The sequence below is a fragment of the Schistocerca cancellata genome, chromosome 12 (assembly GCF_023864275.1).
Source record: "Schistocerca cancellata isolate TAMUIC-IGC-003103 chromosome 12, iqSchCanc2.1, whole genome shotgun sequence".
Classification (NCBI taxonomy): Eukaryota; Metazoa; Arthropoda; class Insecta; order Orthoptera; family Acrididae; genus Schistocerca; species Schistocerca cancellata.
In genome coordinates, this window is record NC_064637.1 from 47,402,819 (window position 1) to 47,420,334 (window position 17,516).

The following is a 17,516-nucleotide window of genomic DNA, read 5'->3' on the forward strand; positions in this document are numbered from 1 at the left end:
TTCAATCCTCCTCCTCTTCTGTTAAAAATATTTCGAGTTTTTGAATTTCTTTTACCTCTCTGTACATCCTAGCATAGTAACGACTGAACTTCAATAAAACCATGGCACAGGAGAAACAAATTTGGTGGATCCCTCGACCCAATGCACAATCTGTTACTGCCAATTCATCCACACTGCCCAGACGACAATTCCTCTTTTGTTCTTTGAGCTGGACGTTATTGATTAGTTTTGTAGTTCCTGTCTACACTTGAATGTGTATGTGAGCGATTTTGTATACTTCCCCACTAAAGCTATAACACACGTCAGTGCTACTCCACAGCAGTCTGATGGCATCGTGACCCAATACGTATAAACAGTTTGGCTTGCTGAGCTTTTTTCAAGTGTGAAACTGCTACCCGAGTCTTTATAGCCTCTGATGACGACGACGACGATTATCTCTCCAGCATTATCAGATGAAACATTAGCCAGAGAAACAAACCTTTGACCACTGCCTAATACTCAGGAAACACAAATTAATAAGGACATACATACCAACTGTGAAAGTCAGCATCATACAAACTATTCTCACAGTAATTTTGTAGAAGGATTGCACTTAAAAGTAGAACTACTTACCGCGCACTTGTAAGCGGGAGGTCTGCTGTCGTGACAGGCGGTCTGGCCGTGACTTGAGGGTACGGCTCTGTGGCGTTCGAGAGTTCTGGAGTGGGCAATCCATTTCTCGCTGTAGTACTGACGTCTGCAACGTACTCGCAGCGGACCGTCGTCGTCGATACGGTGGCGACAGTATTACTCGTAGATGACCGGTCGAACCGTTCGCTCGAGACCGAAGACGTTGCCGCACGTAGAGAGGAATAGCCGCTACGAATCTCTGGTGATGCAGATTCGCTGCGCCTAGGTTCAGTCTGAATCTCCCCTGAACGAGGCAGAAGGATGTGTCATACATTAGATGATAACACACATACCAATATAAGGCAAATCGGCGATCAGCATTTCTACTTCGCAGCCTTTGTGAACTCTGCATCTATCACAGAGCAAACTTATAAAATAAACATATATCAAATTTGCAATGCAACTTCAAGTCATGAGGAGACTTTACTGATTTGTCTCAGCAGGTTCTCCAAGGGCATTTCAACTAGGTTTCAGTAACCAAAATAATTCAAACATGTTGCCTCACTCGACTGTCTCCAAAACTTACTGTCACACTCATTTTACTGTCGGCAGCGACAGTATTTTACAGATAACAGGATTTACAGCAACTAGTCACTACACAAGTTTTGAAATTCATTACATTTTCCTTTTTTGTTTAGTGTGTTCCCACGTATCATATGTCCCTTTCTCAATTTCACCTGGAACGTGTATATTTATCAATGAGGAAAACAAATTCTTGATATAGAGCCACACTCATTAAGAACTTTGCAAATATTACCGTTCTGAATGCCTAATAATTTTTTAATTGTTGCATTTAAATGTTTTGACCCTACCATCATTTTACCCAAACCTATAATTTTCTAAATAAAACTCTGTGTTGTTATACAGTAAATCCTATGCTAAAGCAATTTTTAACTGGCCTTGTTCTTGCTTTAGCATAGTACTTATTGTATAATTATACTGATCTTTATTTCAGAACATCCAAGTTTGTGTCCAATGACAGCAGCAATCTAAATGTATTACTTGAAATAAAATAAAAATCATTAAGCAAACAAGGCAGTATTTTACTGTAGCAAACATGACAAACAAGAGTCATACTCTTATTTGATCCTGCCTCCTTGCAATTTTGTCATTCTTCTTTTTAGTTTAATGAGTACATACTCCTACTGCGGAATCATATACCCAAACCAATGTGAAGAATGAAGGAGTCACACTTTACTTGCAAAGAAAGGTGATATCCTTGTGTAGGTAAGCCAGATCGTCAGAAGTACCTTTTGCAAAAAAATCACCATGTCAAAACTCTCCAGACCAAAATACTGTGATTTTTTTTCCAACAGTGTTTGCAGAGTGCTTGTTCTTTCATATTTGCCACTGGAGCCATTGGCACATATCTATTCTATAAAGTATAAAATGTAAATTGTAAGAGAGCATCCATCACCATTCCACTTTCAGTGCAGAGAAGTAAATTATATTTCTGCCACACATTTCACTTAGTATGGCAGCAGACACCACGTGTGTATAAACATCAATGTTCTCAGAACTGTTGTGATAAATACAGAGTGCGTTCCATAACTATGCGACCAATTTTTTTCTGACGCAACGGTACACCACAGCGTGTTGTAACCGGCTGGGTTAAGTGGAGGGGGGAGTGTTAGTTTCAAAACGTTCTTAGTCTCATTTGGCTGCAAGCTGCCGGAGAGTCAAGACGTGTGTTTCTGTCAACCATGTTTTGAGTTTATGTGACACGGCACAATGGATCATTCTGTAGAGCAACGGTACACTATCAAATTTTGCGTTAAACTTGGGAAGTCCGCCACCGAAACGTTTCCATTACTTCGGTATGCCTTTGGGACTGATTGCTTGTCCATATCACAAGTTTTCCGATGGCACAAGTCGTTCACGGAGGGCTGAGAGGAGATCACCGATGGTTTCGCAATGGACGGCCATCAACCGCAAGAGTCGACGAAAATGTGATGCGATTGTTTGAACTCTGACAGACGGTTGAGCCTTCACTTGATAGCACAAACTCTAAACATGTCAAAAACAACAGTTTTCCGCATTGTGACCGAAGATTTGAACATGAGATAGGTGTGTGTCAAACTCGTCCCAAAAGTGTTGACTGACGAACACAAACACGTGCGAGTGCTTCGGTGCCGAGAAATGTTGGAAATGTGTGAAAATGATTGTCATTTTTTAAACTCAGTTATCACTGGTGATGAGTCATGGATTTTTGTGCACGACCCTGAGACAAAAAGGCAGAGTTCAGAGTGGTACACCCCATCGTCGCCCCGTCCCAAGAAGGCACGCACGAGCAAGTCCAGGATCAAAACCGTGCTCATTGTTTTCTTTGATGTCAGAGGCATTGTCCACCACAAATTCGTACCTACTGGGACTACAGTGAACTCAGCTTTCTAAGCTATCTACTTGCAAGTGCTCAAAAGACTGAAAAGGAGGGTCTCACACTGTCGAAGCGACATTAAGCGCACACGGAAAGTTCACCACAACAACGCGCCGAGTCACCACCTTCATTGTCAACGACTTCCTGGCCAGGACCGAGACCCCACTGGTTCCCCTGCCTCCATACAGTCCTGACCTGGTTCCCGCTGACTTTTTTGTTTGTTTCCTCGGTTAAAAGAAGTTGTGAAAGAAAAACATTGGGACATGATTGAAAGCATCTAGGCGCATGTTACATCAGCGCTAAAGGACATTCCCTAAAGGCATTCCAGGATGCCTTCCAGGCATGGGAACACTGCCTCCAGAACTCTATCGAAGCAAGAGGGTTCTATTTTGAAAATTTTTGATTATTTGTACGAATATATTCAGTAAATGTTTTTTTATGAATTTTGTCGCATTACTTACGGAACACACCTTGCATGACTCTGGTTGCCCTTTCGTTTGAGTCAACAGTTCGTTGTTTCACTGTAGCAAGTTAGTTGACTGCATTACAACACTAAGGTTAATTGATTTGAAATCAATAAGACACAGAGCTCTGTACTTACCAGAATAGGTATCTAAAATGATAACTTTATGCAGTTACAATAAGTGTTCCAGGTAGATATACAAGAACATTTCCCATCCATCAATATTTAAGTGTAGCCCCCCCCCCCTCTCACCCCCACCGACTGTGGAGTTGATGAGAATCACATTCTAAAATGTGAATAAATAAGTTTCTTTACCCTCAGACCCTTAAACTGGAAAAACAAAGAAGGAACATGACATTGTGCTGTTTGTCTGAAGCAAGGAGGATGAGAGTGGATGGCAGCATTTAAAAGAGAAATTTACAGAGCAAGGCTGAAAATAAACTACAAGACGAAAATTGTGTGTAAACAACATACAATAAAGAAAATCATACAAATTAACAAGGGAGTTATGGACACAGTTGTTTTTATGTTTATAGTAGGTGAAAACAATGATGCCAGAGACAGAAAAAATATAAACAAATGAGTAAGAATGGAATGGAGCATTTTGGTAAAGCAAACAGGCTTTCCAAAGCTAACCTTGCAATATCTCTGAAAAGGAAAATTAGCAATTAGTGTGGATTATCAGTTCTGACTTAAGGCAAAGAGACATGGACTTCTAATGCAAAAAATATCTAAAAACAGAGAGTTGTTCAGTGAACAATGAAGAGATGAATGTTTGGAATTAGTAACTGAACAGATGTTCTCTTCTTATTTCATAAAATCCAGTAAAGACCAAGATACAAATATAATGGAAGATGGGTAGATGGCACTAGAAAACACAATGAAGCAACATGGATGTGTATTACTAAAGACTATAATCCAAGGAAATGTTGTGGGGAGCCCATTAGCCAGTGGGGCATGTGGAATAAGGATGATGATGATGATGATGATGATGATGATGATGATATCCCATGATAAAAATGCATGCAAGGAGTCTGTGAGTCGCCTTATATACATTTCACATCTAGAAACAGCAACACATAACCAACTAGCCAATGATGTAAGGAATTCCATGGGTAATAAAGTTACCCTTTTAACACAAACACAAATAATATCTGAATGTGTAATAATAATTTGTGTGTATGTATGTTTGTTTATTTATTTATTTAGAAAAAAATGTGACTTCAGAAAGTCGTATAAATGGTCAACGTGTTGGAAACAAAAGAAAAGTTTGGAGTAGGTATTAAAATCCACGGAGGAGAAATAAAAACTTTGAGGTTCGCCGATGACATTGTAATTCTGTTAGAAACAGCAAAGGACTTGGAAGAGCAGTTGAACGGAATGGACAGTGTCTTGAAAGGAGGATATAAGATGAACATCAACAAAAGCAAAACAAGGATAATGGAATGTAGTCGAATTAAGTCGGGTGATCCTGAGGGAATTAGATTAGGAAATGAGACACTTAAAGTAGAGTAAAGGAGTTTTGCTACTTGGGGAGCAAAATAACTGATGATCGTTGAAGTAGAGAGGATATAAAATGTAGATTGGCAATGGCAAGGAAAGCATTTCTGAAGAAGAGAAATTTGTTAACATCGAGTATTGATTTAAGTGTCAGGAAGTCGTTCCTAAAAGTATTTGTATGGAGTGTAGCCATGTATGGAAGTGAAACGTGGACGATAAATAGTTTTGACAAGAAGAGAATAGAAGCTTACGAAATGTGGTGCTACAGAAGAATGCTGAAGATCAGATGGGTACATCACATAACTAATAAGGAGGTATTGAATAGAATAGGGGAGAAGAGGAGTTTGTGGCACAACTTGACTACAAAAAGGGATCAGTTGGTAGAACAGAATTGGAGGGCAGGGTGGAGGGTAAAAATCGTAGAGGGAGACCAAGAGATGAATACACTAAGCAGATTCAGAAGGATGTAGACTGCAGTAGGTACTGGGAGATGAAGAAGCTTGCACAGGATAGAGTAGTATGGAGAGCTGCATCAAACCAGTCTCAGGACTGAAGACCACAACAACAACAACAACAACAACATGTTGCCATATTTTTCACTGAAAAAGTGCACAAGGTCTATCCTGACAGGAATGTCACCAATTCTGTGATCTTTGCACTCAGGCTAGTTGGCATGTGTTAGCTGACCAACAGAACCGAACCCAGTTTCCTTTGAGCTCCCAGAGCGCCAGAATGTATACCTATGTGAACGTCTGGTTTAGTGTTCCAGTTCCGCCACCATGCAGCGTTCACTTGAACAATGGTACATAATCAAATTCTACACAAATCTTGGGAAGTCCACTGCTGAAATGTTTCCAATGACTGAGCATGCATTTGGGACTGAATGAATGTGAAACAGCAGGTGTTTCAGTGACACAAAGCGTTTTTCAATGGCCAATACGATGCCAACAACAAAACTTCCACTGGACAGCCTTTGACATCAGAAGGAGAAGATTGTGGTTCGTGTGTCTGAATTTTTGAACACAGCCTTTGACATCAAAAGGCGAAGATTGTGGTTTGTGTATCTGAAGTTTTGAACACAGTGTTCATCTGATACTTCAGAGTCTGGAAATACCCAATACCATTGTCTACGAGACTGTAACTGCACAACTGAAGATGAAGAAAGCGTGAAAATATTATACCGAAAACACTGATTGGCGACCGCAAGTCCAATTGAGTACACATTTCCAAATAACTTCTGGAACTGGTGGCACTGTGTAGAAATTATGCTATCGTTTTGGACCGTGTTATAATGCGTGATGATACGTGGATTTCTGACTCACAGCTGACTGCCACATCTCGCAGACACCACACTCCAAGAAGACGTGCACAACCAGAACTGATAATGCTGACCGAGCCCCACTACAGTCCCAATCTCGTTCCAGAACACTTTTATTGTTTTTCCTGGCTCAAGGCACCCTCAAAAGCACACCAACAAGACACCAACGATTAGAATTCTGCTGTTACGTGTTGAAATACGCTCACTATTTTTATATACTTGAATTTAGCATATTTCGTGACAGTATTCATTTTTCCGTGGATGTTTATAAGATCATATTTGACCTTTTTGTGTTGGCTTCAGTCGTCTAGTGAAAGTATGATTCCATAATGCTGTTTCGTCAGCTGTGGAAATGTCCTGGTCCAATGTGTTTGCCTCATTTCTGGTGCTTCAAATATCATTTTTCCGAATGTGCTCCCTTCTTGATGTTTATATAAAAAAGTAGTAGAATAACTCATTTTTGCTGGTCACTTGCAAATTATTATAACAGGAACCAGTACATTTTTCCACTGTCACACGTCGAGTGTTCACTGCCGACAGACTACGGTCAAAGACGACTCCAGCGTCAAAGACATTTCACACAAGATACAAGCTTCCACTTGTAACCAGTCACTTTGATATTATTCGTCACATCTACTAATATTAATCAATATACTGTCACTCTCAAACATATAAGCAAATTAGCGTAAAATAAGACGAATTACAATTCACAAAAAATATTCTGACAAAAATATAAGAAAACATTTACAACCTCCCTCATTAGATTTGGTATCGACAAATCCGGTAGAAAATAACAATCTCCCAGATCCATTACAGTGTGCACTAAAGGACACTCCAACCTTGAGCTCCCAGAATGCCTACATCACTTGGAAATATTGCTGGATAAAAATGTATTGATGCAGGAGCATTCTATTTTGAATAATTTTGATGCAGTTGGCTGTGCTCATGATAAATTAAGTTTTTATGGACCCAGACATTACTTTGACAAATCTCGTATTATATTTTGTAATACTGATTCCTGCCACATCACAGCAAGAGATTGAATTATCGTCCAGGAATGAGAGCAAAGACCGAACCAAACTGTACACACTCCAGGGAGCGCGCTCACCTGCAGCGCTCAGCGGCCGGACCCCTCTCGGTTCCTCGGAGCCCAGCCTGGCGGCGTGTGGCAGCGAGTGCGAGCGCCTCTCCCTGCTGCCGGCGGACCCCCTGTCCTCCTCGGGCACGGTGCCCGGGCACAGGCCGCGGTGGCGCAGCAGCCGAGCCGTCGACGGAGGGACCCTCGAGCCCAGCGTGGCGCGTTCGAACACCGAGTCCGAATGGGTGCTCGTCACAGAGTCCTTACTCTCGGACCTGCAAAACGTCACTGTGACAGTGGTTTTTCTGCTCACGGTATACCGAATATGCAATACGTTGAGCACTCTAATCTGTAGTATTTTTGATTTTTCAGCTAAGGTAATATTATTTTGCCACAGATTTCTGATTTGTGTTCTTCAGGTATCTCACAGCTTTCAGTTCAACACAAATATGAACTGGAGAGGTGTTGCACCAACTTTTATGGCAACGACTGTCTCCTGGCACCAACAAATATGTTCCATTGGAATTATTTTCTGCTTTCTGTGTTGTTTTTTTGACAGGGGAAGGGGTTGGGGAGGGAAGACAGAGAAAATACACATTTCCCTAAAGGGAAACCATTTAGTGGACTATTTACTTGTGTCAAGAATGCGATACATAATAAAAATTTTGTGCTTCAACCTTTTCTCTTCCCATTTCAGCATATGCTATACTATGTCAAAGTATTTGTTCCAATGAATATAATAGAGGGAAACATTCCACGTGGGAAAAATATATCTAAAAAGAAAGATGATGAGACTTACCAAACAAAAGCGCTGGCAGGTCGATAGACACACAAACAAACACAAACATACACTCAAAATTCTAGCTTCCGCAACCAACGGTTGCCTCGTCAGGAAAGAGGGAAGGAGAGGGAAAGACAAAAGGATTTGGGTTTTAAGGGAGAGGGTAAGGAGTCATTCCAATCCCGGGAGCGGAAAGACTTACCTTAGGGGGAAAAAAGGACAGGTATACACTCGCGCGCGCACACACACACACACACACACACACCCATCCGCATATACACAGACACAAGCAGACATTTTCTATGAAAATGTCTACTTGTGTCTGTGTATATGCGGATGGATATGACTCCTTACCCTCTCCCTTAAAACCCAAATCCTTTTGTCTTTCCCTCTCCTTCCCTCTTTCCTGATGAGGCAACAGTTGGTTGCAAAAGCTAGAATTTTGTGTGTATGTTTGTGTTTGTTTGTGTGTCTATCGACCTGCCAGCGCTTTTGTTTGGTAAGTCTCATCATCTTTCTTTTTAGATATATTTGTTCCAATGAATATATTATTTTTATTATTAGTCCTTTTACTTGAACAATTATTAAAAAAGAAACCTTTGTTTGTACTTTTACAGTAGATGCATTACATAGCTAATGACATACTTTTGTTTGTAGTTTGTGATGGCTCTAAGGACTATGGGACTTAACGTCTGAGATCATCAGCCTCTGGACTTAGAACTACTTAAACCTAACTAATCGAAGGACATCACACACATCCGTGCCCGAGGCAGGATTCGAACCTGCGACCGTAGCAGCAGCGTGGTTCCAGACTGAAGCGCCTAGAACTGCTCGGCCACAGCGGCTGGCTGTATTTTGTGAGATAAACACAGTGGTATTTAATCATCAGGACTGCATACAATTAATGTATAAATGGCTTTCTTTTATTCGATGATGCTCCATTGAAGGCCTGAACTATGTAACTTTCAATACTTTACACTATAGAAACAGTATTTATGTTTTGATGCAACAAGTTAATTGTCACTTAGTTACATGGATGTAATTCACAATAAGATACCATGTATCATATATGTGTTGTACTCTCCTATTTTTTACATTATGTAATGTAACTGCTGTATGACCAAGTGTTTGTAGGTTTCTAATTATGTACACTCACCATGGTAATCCTGTTAGTGTTCAAAGCCAAAAGTTATAGCACAAAATTCTTGATTTGGTAGGGCAGGGTTTTAACAACATGATTTTAAAAATCATTCAATGAATCACTTAAATAATAAAATGTTGTACAGAAAATGCCTATTTTTAAAACAATTAAAATAAAATAGAAGTAACAATATTAATTAGGATAGATTGTTAGTTATAACATTGAGGAGGTGTTGAACAGCAGACAGGCATATTTAAAAGTAGACTGTTGGATATTTTTAGCTATAAATAGCTAAAATAATATTAATAAAAAATAAGAAATGCCTAAAAATAGCCAACTGTCTACTTTTAAAAGAGGCTGTCTGCTGTTCAACTTTTCCTCTGTGTGATGAGTAGCAATGTATCCTAATTCATATTGTTATTGCATAACAGACTTCCTTCTGTTTGAAAACAGAAGAACAAAAGAAACACCCTCTTCCTTGACTCACATACGTAGCATCAAACTACTCCTTCTGTTATGGTTTTATGGAGTCACTTCCAATATTACTGCCTCCCATTAGTAAAGGAAGGACAACAACAGAACAGACATGTTCTTTTTTATCATTAAAGAAATGGACTAAATATCCACCAGCAACCTATTTAATGACATTAAACAACTCATATACGATATTTAATTTTCTAACAGAAATGTTATTTGCTTGCACATGATGTTACTTTGCGCAGAAAAACCGACCATATGCACTTATGAAATTAGTTGATTTAACCTGCTGAACCTGTCTTCTTGCCTCCTAGTGTGCTGAAGTGCGACTCTTCAAAATACACACAAACAATATTGCAACAAAATCACAATTCCAGTCTGCTTGCTTGTTGTACCAACTGCTCAACTTGAAAAGTTAACGACCAAGTCAATGTTGTATAGTAGCACACTTTCTTGTGTTTCGAGGCTACATATCTTTGGTATGATAGTTCAAAGATAGTGCTTATCCACAGTATACCAGTAGAAGAGTTCAGTTGCTTACTCCTTGTCTCATGCAATCTTCTTTGGCTCACATACATAACATAAAACTCTTCCATCTGGCTGAAGAGGTTATGGTAATAAAACCAATAATATTTCATCACTATAATTTATAAGCAACACATACTCCAGTATCCATTTTTGAATATACTGGTTGACACTAAGTCAGGTTTCCAAATAACAAATCTTTTTAGATGTGTGTATATACAAATTAACTGTGCTAAAAGGGGAAAAACTGCAAGAAATGACATCTGAGAAGATAAGGAACAAAAAAGGTGAAGCTGACATATCACCATAAATGCTTTCTGAGACAAGCACACTTACTTGAAGATGAAGACAAAGGATTGTTGGAAGTCTAGGTATCAATGATTGAAAGCACACACGAGAAAACACCAGGCACCACGCTGTACTGTACATGTGTGATGAATTAATTAATACTTAGTAGTATAAACACCATGCATTTCCAGCCACAGGTACACATGACCTTTAATACTCAGTAGTGTAAACACCAAGCATTTCCAGCCACATGTCCACATGACCATTTTTGCTACTCATCCTCTAACCAATTGTTTCTTGTAGTTTATCCCCATTTAGCAAGCTCACGCTGCGTATATACACATCTAAATAATTTTGCACTTTGGAAACATGTCACAGTATTTTGGCATGACATATATTTGAGTATCAGTTGTGAGTCAGATTGCTATCAACACAAATAAGTAAAAGTTTCTGGACTTTTACAACAAACACTTACTCACTCTTACTTCCAGTCAATGACAAACAGATTAAAAGACAGGCACCGGAATGCCAGCTAATTATTAGTTAAAATGAATAACCTCATTATTACACTTTCTGATGCACGTTCCATCCTAAGTAGATCATTGCACCCATCTTCTGAATTCTGTTTCAACAGCAGATGAGACCTTTGGATCAACAAAACACCAACAAAAGATCAACTCGACTACTAGGCAGTTTCTACTGCTCGAATTTAATGCCTTGACTATCTCAACTTGACTCCAATCAAGTTATCATTTAATATTCTATGTAACTACTATTTTATCACTGTTTGTAAGATAAATGTGTACTTAAAATAAATATAACATGACTAATGAAAATTTAAGCCACACCAACAATGAAACCTGTATTTCTCACCATTCACAATCAGTTGCCTTAATTGTTACCCTGTCTGAGCACACCTCCAAGCCTGACGCAAACTTTCACTACCACTGATGTTTCCTCCAATTACTGCTGAACAAACACAGCCTTTCTCCATTCTCGAATACAATCTATAGAGGAATTAACAAGACTGGGATGACAGTTTTCCCAGTCATAAGGGATATATACCAATTGAATTTACTGAAAAGAAATGTGTGGAAATGATGACAAACTGAACAAAATGAAGTGACACAAAACGGCATCAGTTAAGACCACTCACTAAATGCTGAACTCTGAGGTAATGGAAACGTTGGGGCTAATTAAATTTCACGTCATCGCATTTCATCGATTTCATCCTCATTTTTTACAAGATCTGTTCCTCCATTTCCCACGTAGGAGAACCTCCACTGTAATGTTTGAAAGTAATACGAGAAAACATCAGCGACAATGGAAGTTTGGGTGAAGGCTGGAGGTATGCACACATAGTCTAATGGTTAAGATGACTGCTCACAATAGGCAGGAAATACAGGTTTCACTTGCAGTCTGGTGCAAATTTTCATAAAGTATAACACATTTATGACACTGGATCAATAACTAGCCTTGCCATGGCCATGGGAGTGCTCAAATACTGGTGTGAATACTGTTTTCCATTACGTGCTAATGCGCTCCACGCATCGGTCCGCTAAAGGTGACTGGTCGTCTTTATTTTACATACTGCTCCACCCAGGAATTTCCATTATTGTCACACACTGGAGTTAGCATATTTCAGTGTACTTCAATGAAATTATTTCATCTTACTGCATTTGACTGAATCATCTCATCAAATCCATCCATTTCATGTCAGTGAATTTAATCTAACATACTCAAAAAGTAATACTATGATAGACAGTATTTAGCAATGGACCTGAAGGGGTAACGACTATACCTGCACATGGAAATGAGGACGAGGCAACACGGCAATATAAGATTTTTGTAAGTTTTTATATCTACAGTAAGTGAAGTTTAGAACTCAAACATCAACCAACCAAAGCAGTTCAATGCAACTCAAAATTCTTCAAGAAAATCAGCTTGGAAGTTTACCAAAAATCTCTAAATTCACTAAATTTACAACAACAGGCCACATGGCTCTGTGGGACAATGCCGGCCTGGCACATGCCGATGCACTCTCTACACACATTTCCACGAAGTGTAAAATAAAAGAGTGACGGGTAACCCTATGTCTATATTGGCAAGGAATGATGCTCAGAAACTAAAAATAATACAGTGGTTTAATATTTAGGAAAACACAACTGTCATGTGGTTTTGTTACACAATTAGAACATGGCAAGGAAATGGAGGGCACCACATCTTTCGAATCTGGGGCAGTGTTTGCATTAACTGCACAAGGTGGAGTATCTACATGAGCATTTGTGTATATTCCCAGGATGGAGTAATGTGGCAAGCCCGGAGCACATGCCCCCAGAGTGGTGATGCTGGGGATGTTTCGTGAAGAAAAACATAAGATTGTAAAATTTTATTCATGTCAGTCTTATGTCAGATCTAAAGAGTATAAGAGGTGTTCCTGTATTAAGAATGTCTTGTAAGTAAGAAATTACTGTATTGTTATCAACGAGTCTACAAAGAAGGCCTTTGAAGTAACTGTTCAGATTTATTTCAAATGCCTTGATGTTATCTACATCTACGTGATTACTCTGCTATTCTCACTAAAGTGCCTGGCAGAGGGTTCAATGAACGACCTTCACGCAGTCTCTCTACTGTTCCACTCTCTAACAACACACGGGAAAAACGAGCACTTAAATTTTTCTGTGCGAGCCCTGATCTCTCTTATTTTATTGTGATGATCATTTCTCCCTATGTAGGTGGGTGCCAACAGAATGTTTCTGCATTCGGAAGAGAAAACTGGTGATCGAAATTTCACGAGAAGATCCTGTCGCAATGTAAAACGTCTGTTTTAGAGATTGCCACTCCAATTCACATATCATGCCTGTGACACTATCTTCCCTATTTCGAGATAATACAAAACGAGCCGCCCTTCTTTATACATTTTTGATGTCATCCATCAGTCCCACCCAATGCGGATCCCACACTGCACAGCAATACTCCAGAATAGGGCGGACATGTGTAGTGTAAGCAGTCTCTTTGGTAGACCTGTTGCACCTTGTAAGTGTTCTGCCAATGAATCCGCAGTTTTTGGTTTGCTCTACCCACAACATTATCTATGTGATGGTTCCAATTTAGGTTATTTGTAATTGTAATCCCTAAGTATTTAGTTGAATTTACAGCCCTCAGATTTGTGTGACTTATTGCGTAATCAAAATTTAGCCGATTTCTTTTAGTACTCGTGTGAATAACATCACACTTTTCTTTATTTAGGGTCAATTGCCACTTTTCACACCACACAGATATCTTATTTAAATCATTTTGCAATTCATTTTGGTCACCTGATGACCTTACAAGATGGTAAATAGTATCATCTGCAAATAATCTAAGAGGGTTACTCAGATTGTCTCCTATGTCGTTAATATAGATCAGGAGCAATAGAGGGCCGATAACACTTCCTTGGGGACCGCCATTTATTACTTCTGTTTTACTCGATGACTTTCCATCTATTACTACGAACTGTGACCTTTCTGACAGGAAATCACGAATCCAGTCGCACAACTGAGGCGATACTCCATAGGCACGCAGTTTGGTTAGAAGACGCTTGTGAGGAACGGTATCGAAAGCCTTCTGGAAATCTAAAAATATGGAATCAATTTGACATCCCCTGTCGATAGCACTTATTATTTCACGAGTATAAAGAGCTAGTAGTGTTTCACAAGAACAATATTTCTGAATCCGTGCTGGCTATATGTCAATAAATCGTTTTCTTCGAGGTACTTCATAATGTTAGAATACAGTATATGTTCTAAAACCCTACTGCAAATCGATGTTAGTGATACAGGCCTGTAATTCAGCGGATTACTCCTACTTCACTATATTAAAGCATCTTCCTACCAGCATTATTCCAGATGGCACAGGAAAAGAAAGCTGAGAATTTAACACAGGCACAGCCCAGAGCTTCATTAATCTAAATACTATACAGTAACAATAGCTCAGCTGTTAACTGACAGGAGCCTGACCTGCTGACAGAGTGCTGCTGGTGGTAGAAGCTACTGGCTCGGTGGCCGCTCCTCGTCAGGCGGTCCGCCCCGCTGTCCGAGTGAAACGAGCGCGCGCCGGTGGGCGGGGGCGACGTGCTGGGTTCGATGTTATCGCACGTCTCGGCCAGCGTCTGGTCCAATTCCTGCTCCAGTGCCCTCTGCTTGCGGATGTACAGGCTGGGCAGTTGCGGGAGGCCCATGCCTGTAAAAAAGGCACAGCAGAGTTAGTACAACCCACATACAGTGTAGCCACTCGCCAGATGAGAGCGAGGTAGGAACCTCTCAAACGTGCACTAAATGGGCTGCATTAGTTCAGTGCACTTCAACCGACAGTTTTCTGCTGAGCAGACCCAATCTAAAAAGTGTAACTATTTTTCTTTATTTATTGAGAAAATAAACACAAATCTTAGTAAATCAAACAATGGAAAATCTGGGATGGAATGTAACAAGGGTTTCGATTACCTCTCGTCGTATCCTGAAATGAGGAATGTCCTGCCCACTACCATTCCCACCCCTCCCACGGTGGTATTCCACCATCCACCGAACCTAGACAACATACTCGTCCGTCCTTACACAACCCATGCTTCCAATCCCTTACCTCATGGCTTGTAGCCCTGTAATAGACCTAGATGCAAGACCTGTCCCATACATCCTCCCACCACCACCTACTCCAGTCCGGTCACTAACATCACCTATACAATCAAAGGCAGGGCTACCTATGAGACCAGTAAAGTGGTCTACAAGCTAAGCTGCAACCACTGTGCTGCATTCCATGTAGGCATGACAACCAACAAGATGTCTGTCTGCACGAATGGCCACCGACAAATTGTGGCCAAGAAACACACTGCGAAACATATCCTACATTTCAATGACTGCTTCACACCCTGTGCCATACGGATCCCTCCCACCAACACCAGCTTTAATGAATTGCGCAGGTGGGAAGTTTCCCTGCAACGCATCCTACGTTCCCGTAACCCTCCTGGCCTGAACCTTCGTTAGTCACTGTCCTCACCCATCCAGCCCCTTTCCTGTTCCCATTCCGGCACTACGTAGCCGTCATTCCACCACCACACCAAACTTTTTATTTCTCTCTTTTTCCACTACTACCCCCCCCCCTTTACCCTGCCCTCAGTCTACCCTGCAGTACTTCGCTGTCTGCCACCCCCACCACACTATCCCTCCCCCTCCCCACTCCAGCCTCCTCCTTACCCCTACCCAGTTGGCACTCCCATCATGCACTGGTGTTGCTGCTCATAGTGTGGTTTCAGTTGCCTGAGACTGCGGACAATATGGGAGATGTTAGTGAGGAGCAAGGAGAGTGTTTTCACTAGGTCATTAAAGTGATGGAAAAAGGCTACCAAAGCTGCTGGAACACCAACATAATGGGGGACTACTGTTGGTCACATCACGGAGAAGTTCAGCAAGCGACTCATCGTAGAAAAATCTACACAAGAAGCTTCAAAGAAAAAAGAGAAATAAAATACAAACCAATTCCAGTTGACAATTGAAACCTCTATTAACACATATCATTGTTTTACATTGCTTACTGTAAATACAAACCCCGCTTATATTGCCACAAAGTGTTTCATTAATTTCCCCGTTTACTGTATAGCATAGGATTTTTATACTGGATGATACAAAAAACCAAGGCTAGATCTATAAAGATCAGCTATCAAAGTAAAAAAACTTTTCAAAAAAATAATCCATTTTCAGCACACAAAAATGAGAAATGATAATATTCCACCTCTTGGTCACTTTCTAACTAACTACTATTTGTGCCCTGCCGCCCACTACCAAATCCCTCACTGTGTCACGTACATATTTAAAGTTAAATGGACGTACTGGACAGGGAGAAGTATCCTGTGACCTATTGTAACAGGCAAAGTTTTCTCAGTTCACTATCAACACGCATCTTACAGAATAAGTCAAACTTGATCAGTTAATGTATGCCTAGGACAGGATATGAGAAGCCCGTGAGGAATACTTCAGTACTAGGATATGGACAGATATGAGCAGGAAAGAGTGAATAATGGGAAATAGGTCCAATAAAAAGTCACTTTTCTTTGGTTCTGGAGGTGAGTTCGAAACAGATACTGGAACAGCAGTACCGAGCTTGTCAAACAGGTGGTGAAATGCGAAATACTTCAGTATGTTATCAACTTGCTTCCTAATCAACAAGGTTCCTCAAGCTAGAGTGAAAAGGAACTCTGACACGTGTTTCCTAGCCACTGAGATTACTTCAGATAGAAATTTCTCCTATGTCACCTTACTCACTTATTTTAATAATACTGACAAATCTCTATCAGTTTCTTCCCTTTTCTATTTAAATAACTCTCTTTCACTATACAAATGGCTCTGAGCACTATGGGACTTAACATCTATGGTCATCAGTCCCTTTCACTATTCATTATTATTTGTTAGAGTCTTTGTTCCTTTGTAATATAACATGGAGGGCAGTTTCAAGCAGTAAATTAGTAATAGTTAATTCAGTATCATAAGATTTGATATGAGAAATGAGTGCAAATCAGAAAAAGTGCTGGAATGGTTGTCTGCTGGCAGAGAACAAGATCACAAAAATACTAGGAGTACTGTAACAGACAACGACAAACATGTACATGAATTATGTCCAACTTGTTTAAAAAAGGTGTAATGTAAAAATATCCAGTTAATATTAAAGGCCTCGGTGATGGGCCATTACTAAAAGATGAAAAAATAACTGAGAGGACATAATGCACTTATCACTACAACATATAACTGTTGAAACGAGTTGACATTCCAAATTGGCTTCTTTGCTAAAATGGCACAACAACTAGGAATAAAGAGAAATAACATCTTTATCCAGTTGCACAACAATGTAAAGCTTTTTAATACTAACAACAA

The 17,516-nt window shown here is 40.1% G+C and overlaps 1 protein-coding gene across 1 annotated transcript in view; it reads right to left on the reverse strand.

The window, feature by feature from the left end:
• LOC126109440 (uncharacterized) overlaps nucleotides 1-17,516 on the reverse strand; it is an 841,290-nt gene that overhangs the window by 156,259 nt on the left and 667,515 nt on the right. The window contains exons 15-17 of the mRNA XM_049914471.1: nucleotides 14,616-14,838; nucleotides 7,436-7,680; nucleotides 613-913 (exon numbers count right to left, since the gene is read on the reverse strand). Coding sequence (XP_049770428.1) covers nucleotides 613-913; nucleotides 7,436-7,680; nucleotides 14,616-14,838 — 769 coding nt within the window. The remainder of the gene's footprint in view (nucleotides 1-612; nucleotides 914-7,435; nucleotides 7,681-14,615; nucleotides 14,839-17,516) is intronic.